The sequence below is a fragment of the Vanellus vanellus genome (assembly GCF_965231255.1).
Source record: "Vanellus vanellus genome assembly, chromosome: 2".
Lineage (NCBI taxonomy): Eukaryota > Metazoa > Chordata > Aves > Charadriiformes > Charadriidae > Vanellus > Vanellus vanellus.
In genome coordinates this window covers 138,887,257-138,892,694 of record NC_138906.1, presented here as the reverse complement: position 1 = coordinate 138,892,694, position 5,438 = coordinate 138,887,257, and the positions used below count along the sequence as shown (strand labels likewise).

The following is a 5,438-nucleotide window of genomic DNA, read 5'->3' as shown; positions in this document are numbered from 1 at the left end:
AAAAAAAATAAAACAAACCCAAGGACTATGCACAGCAGCTTCTTGTCAGCTCCTCCCCACAGTCCATGTGGCTTTGATTTACCTGACTAGCACACAGGTGAAAATAGTGGTAACAGTTTCTAGAGGTTCCTGAGGAGGGGAAGTAGAGAGGGAGGTGCTGAGCTCTTCTCCCTGGTATCCACTGATAGGACACATGGAAAATGTTCAAAGCTGCACCAGGAGCGGGTTACACTGGACATTAAGAAGCATTTCTTTACTGAGAGGGTGGTCAAACACTGGAACAGGCCTCCAAGAGGGGTGGTCAGTGCCCCAAGCCTGTCAGTGTTTAAGAGGCATTTGGACAATGCCCTTAATAATATGCTGTAACTTTTGGTCAGCCCTAAAGTGGTCAGGCAGTTGGACTAGATGACTGTTGTAGGTCCCTTCCAGCTGAAATAGTCTAGTTCTATTCTATTCTATTCTATTCTATTCTATTCTATTCTATTCTATTCTATTCTATTCTATTCTATTCTATGGTGATAGCAGGAGAACGGCATTGGGAGGACAGTCAGAGCCAGGTTTCATGTGGATGCAGTGCTCTTGTGCCTGGTGGCTTGGTGTTGCTGAGACCCCACTGCAGTGTCCCCTGACTGCTCTGCAGATGCAGTGGTCACCTCACGTCCCCGTCCCCACGTACCCCTTGGTGTCCTGATCTATTCAGTGGACGCCGAGGCAGGCGTCACCCGGAGCCTTGGTACCGCTACGGCTGCCTTGGACAAGGTGCACATTGTCTTGCCCTGGCACTGCCTCTCCTATTGGCCCGTCCTGAGCGCTGCAGGGACTGGGCATCTTTAAAAGGAGGCCAGTGAGGTCTGAGCGGGGCACGCGATCTCTCTGACTCCCACCAAGAGCTGCTGTGGCCACTGCCTCTCTCTGCAGGACCACTGCCTCACAAAACCTATACGATGTGTAACCGATTTGTGGGAACCTGGAAACTCATCTCTAGTGAAAATTTTGATGACTACATGAAAGAATTGGGTGAGAAATGTTCTTTCTTTTTTCTTTTTTTTTTAAATGTTTTCTTTTGGAATGTCTCTTCCTCATCTTATGCTTTGCTCATGGATGGCACAACCTGGCCACAAAAGCACTTTAATTGCTTTTCTAGCATAATTTAATTTCTTTCCTTTAGCATCTGAAATGGAAAGCCAGAAAGGTAGGTGCCGAATTACTATAAAAAATTTACTTCTGTCTAACTGAACTGACCCGACCTAATTTGTTTTTCTGTAACGAGCAGAATATATGAAGATGCAGCATTTTTTATGTTTCTCTTGATTACACCATTAAACTCGTGACTTGTGATAATTTACAATATATAATGGAGCTGATGTCTCATGACACTTTGGTTTCAGAGGTCTAAATCCTATGAATGAATCTATCTGTTACTGAAGAATGCCAGCAATGTAATAAATTAAACATTGTTTTTCATTTTAATGCTGGCTTCATTCCTATATAACAAGTGCACAGACAGTCAGCTACAGCACAGCTTTTGCTATATGAATGATTCACTGAGACACTGATTCACTGTATTTGAAATGTTAAACTGAATAACAAAAGAATTGCAGTTAATTAATTAACCAGGGTAAATGCAGGATGAAAGTTCAGCTACAGATATTTTTCTCAAGATTGAATGGAGTTGTTTAGTGTAGAATAATAACTGCAAGTAGTGTTAAACTTTACAGATTACTTTATACCCTTTTACGCAGATCTTTTCATCCGAGCATAGCATAGCGTTAACAAAGGCAATAACTACAGCTATCCCCTTTCTGCTTTTATAAAACAGCAATACATCACCACTGGCCTTCATTCTAACTTGCCCCAGACCTCTCAACTTGTAGACAATGAACTGCACTGAAAAGCACTAGGCAATATAAAAGGCTTTTGACATGGAACTTTCCCTGAAACTCTCTGCAGCTCTTCGCTCTTATATTTAACATTTTTTATATTTCGTACTTGTACTTTTCACTAAGGATTAGATGTAAGGATCCGTAAGGGATGTTAGTAGCAACCTTGGATCTGGCCAATCTCCAGTATGTTTTAATGAACGATTAAGAATTGACAGTTCAGTGTCCGGTTTCTTCCACACAGCTGGGTAACAAAAGTTCAGATTCTCAGATTTGTCAAGATTTCTTTTTAAAAAAGAATTTTTTCAAGCTCTTATGCGTAATAGACTTTTCCTCTGAATTCTTCTACCCATTCTATCTCTACACAAATTCATGCAGATTTGTAAATATTTATGTTTCTTCTTATCTAAATGTACACAAGTGCGTATCCTCATGTACATCTTTATTTCTTGCCGAAGGTGCACTCTATCAACTAGGGCTGCCGCAGCCTCTGAAGGCAGTACTTCCACATTAGAAGAATTAGTATCTATTCAAGAAGAAACTCTTCCTTATTAATCCACTGAACATTTATTAGAGAAGACCGAGTTTCTTGCTTGCTAGAATGTAATGATAGTTTTGTTTCTGATTTCTAGGAGTGGGCTTAGCTACCCGGAAACTAGGTGGCCTGGCAAAGCCTGATGTGATCATCAGTATGAAAGGGGACATAGTAACCATCAGAACTGAAAGCACCTTCAAAAATACAACGATCTCTTTCAAACTGGGCCAGCAGTTTGATGAAACAACAGCAGATGACCGGAAAGTCAAGGTAAGGGGAATGATGGTCTCTGAGTAGCCTTGACTTCCTAGAAGAGCACCAGAAGGAATTTTTCCTTAGTGTACTCTGAGCTTTCCAAACTATTCAAGGAAACCTCTGAAAGAAGAAATAGTATAGCACTGAAACTAATGTTACGAAGCACATCATTAGCTAAGGCTGCAGATCTTGCTGAATGTAAAGTGAATTCTTACTCTAATCTGCAAAGCTTGGACTGCAGTTTGAAACTCTTCTCTTGGTCTTTGCAGAGTGTCATTACCTTGGAGAAAGGAGCATTGGTGCAAGTGCAGAAGTGGAATGGCAAAGAGACCACGATAAAGAGAAGACTGGTTGATGGCAAAATGGTGGTGGTAAGTTCACATTCCCTTTATGCTGATAAAAGGTCAGAAGGATGCAGCCTTCAGTTTGCTTCTGTCTAAACAGACTGTCAATTTGTTTTTCTCTCTGGCTTATGAGGAAAATTAAGAAGGAGAAAAAGGGAACCAAGTTTAGGAAACAAACTGGAAGGAAAGAAATATTGTTCCATACCGCTAATTGTCTTTAAAGTGACTATATTGGCAGAGCTGCCATAAATTGACAGCATACCTACTGCTCTCACGATTATTATTCTTCAAAGAAATGAGGTTTTCAAATAGCAGAAACCTGTGAAATGCAAAGAAAATTTTGCAAGTTGGGCAGTGCTATCCCTGGACTGGCTCTTTCCTTTTCCCTATTTTTTGAATAAAGCCTGTCCACTTTAGAAAACTGATTTTACACCTTTTCACATATCTATTTCCACTACAGCCCATCAATTCACACAATTCTCTCTGCTTTTCTCGTGTGAGCATCCTCAGCGTACTAAGCAGGTGCTTGAGGTTTATCGCGTGAAAGCCAGCACCTCTGTGCCCACCCCTGCCTGCGTGATAACCTGCAGGTCCTGACGGCTCCTCCAAAACGCCGGCCACAGTGAGAGAACTGTGTCTTTCCCGGGGCCCGGGTAACAGTGGCTTGCCCCTCACCCTCCCTAACCTGCCTCTCTCTAGCAGCCATGTGAAAGCCATGGGTTGGCAAGCCAGGGTGATAACAGATTTTAGGGACCCCAGTTGTAAGGGTCACTGCTAAAATTAAGATTTCACTTTTGAATGAAGGAAAGTACTTTGTTCATCAAAGACTTTAAAGGGTGGACCCAAACTAATTTTGGTGACATATTTGAAATCAGCAGCATTATGCCTTTACGTGCTGGCTTGTTCTGACTGCATTTTGTTTTAAGCTCTCGTACATTTGAAAGGGTGATTTGCTTTCACATCTCCTCATGGCGGCGTTTCTGTGTAAATTGTTTCTAATTATTAAACCATCTTCGAAAAGCAGAGAGGTAGGATCCCTCTTCCATCGGCATCCTGCCATCTCTGCCCCTTGCCTCTAGCAGGTCTGGGGAGGAGGCCTCATCTTCTGCACAATGATGAGGTCTTTTTTAATGTCCCGTCGCCTCTGTCGCACACATCCTGTGGCTGTGAGTCACCAGGAGCCACTGAAGGGACCAGGGGGGTCAGGAGAAATATTTCGTGACTCACAAATGCAAAGGTTTTTAGGCCAGAAGCCTGACCTCTGAACTACCCAGGCTACTTCTGCTTCCACAAAAAAATTCTTTGTAAAATTGAAAGCGTCGGTGGGCCATGGTACAATAACCTAGGTGAGGATTATATTTCTGTCGAGCCAGCAATAATACCAAGGAAATTAAATGTGTTTCTGGAAGCTGAGCCTAATTTTGCAATCTATTTGTCATTATATGCTACTTAATTAAGTCCAAAGATGTTAAAAGAGAAACCACTCCATTTGCAATATAAAAATAGCTTTGCTGTTTGCTCTAAAAATTATGTAAAGATGTAAAACATGATGACTGGATTTGCACTGACTTCAGAGGTTACTGCAGCAGACACACCTGCTGTCAGCAAAAGTTTTATATTAATCTTTTCCTTTGTGCCTTAGGAATGTGCCATGAAAGGAATTGTCTGCACTAGAGTCTATGAAAGAGTGTGAAGAAATTCCCTCTCTGCACCAGACTGGGACTGGCTCTTAAAACTCGGCTTAGTTCAGTGACCAAAGCCTCATGCACTGTGCTTCTTTATTTTCTTACTTCCTTTTATTGGGAAAATGACTACACTATAATTTGATATTTCAGAGCCATAGTGTAACTAATCCAAAGTATTGTGGTGATTCAATAAAAGCTTCTCAATACATAAAACTGAGTGTTTGTCTCTGCATGAATGATTTATGTTTTCCTTCTTGGATGGTGTCATCTTTTCTGTTGCTTCTGTCTGTATAAATGTTCAGACTATTTCTCGGGAAAATGGTGAAACACAAGTGATCTGCATCTAGGAGTGGGTTAACACTGCTTCCTTGATATGTGTAAAAATTCTCATCTCATGGATTCAATACTCCTTTCCTGTAAAAGGTTTTATCGCTGAATAGTTCCTATACGGAAAATCATCTTTACCACAAGAATTTTTTACTTTCAGTGTGATTTATTGTTTCAGTCTTACAGTTTTACCACATCTTTGTTTCATTCTTATCCCAAAATGTTTATACTTCTTTTAGTACCACTTTTCATATCCTGGCATTTATTTCTAAGAGAACAGCTACTGGAGGGAAAAAGCATCAGAATATATTCCACGGGGTTTTTTTTGCCAAACACCTCTTGAACTGTGAAAGGAAGTGTGGAGCAGGTGTGAATGACCTGCAAAAAACTTAAGGCTAGAGGGCTTCATTTT

The 5,438-nt window shown here is 41.1% G+C and overlaps 1 protein-coding gene across 1 annotated transcript; it reads left to right on the top strand.

Moving 5' to 3' along the window:
- Window positions 1-813: 813 nt before the first annotated feature.
- LOC309669267 (myelin P2 protein) lies at window positions 814-4,907 on the top strand. Its single transcript, XM_082479878.1, has 4 exons — window positions 814-1,017; window positions 2,513-2,685; window positions 2,940-3,041; window positions 4,657-4,907. The coding sequence occupies exons 1-4, from the start codon at window positions 945-947 to the stop codon at window positions 4,705-4,707; spliced, it is 399 nt and encodes a 132-aa protein (XP_082336004.1). The 5' UTR covers window positions 814-944; the 3' UTR covers window positions 4,708-4,907.
- Window positions 4,908-5,438: the final 531 nt, after the last annotated feature.

Bases quoted from the DNA above. Each gene is read 5' to 3' on its own strand.
- LOC309669267 (XM_082479878.1), top strand. From the start codon at position 945: ATGTGTAACCGATTTGTGGGAACCTGGAAACTCATCTCTAGTGAAAAT. The intron at 2,686-2,939 runs GTAAGGGGAATG...TGGTCTTTGCAG, and splicing joins CAGATGACCGGAAAGTCAAG to AGTGTCATTACCTTGGAGAA. The intron at 3,042-4,656 runs GTAAGTTCACAT...TTTGTGCCTTAG, and splicing joins TTGATGGCAAAATGGTGGTG to GAATGTGCCATGAAAGGAAT.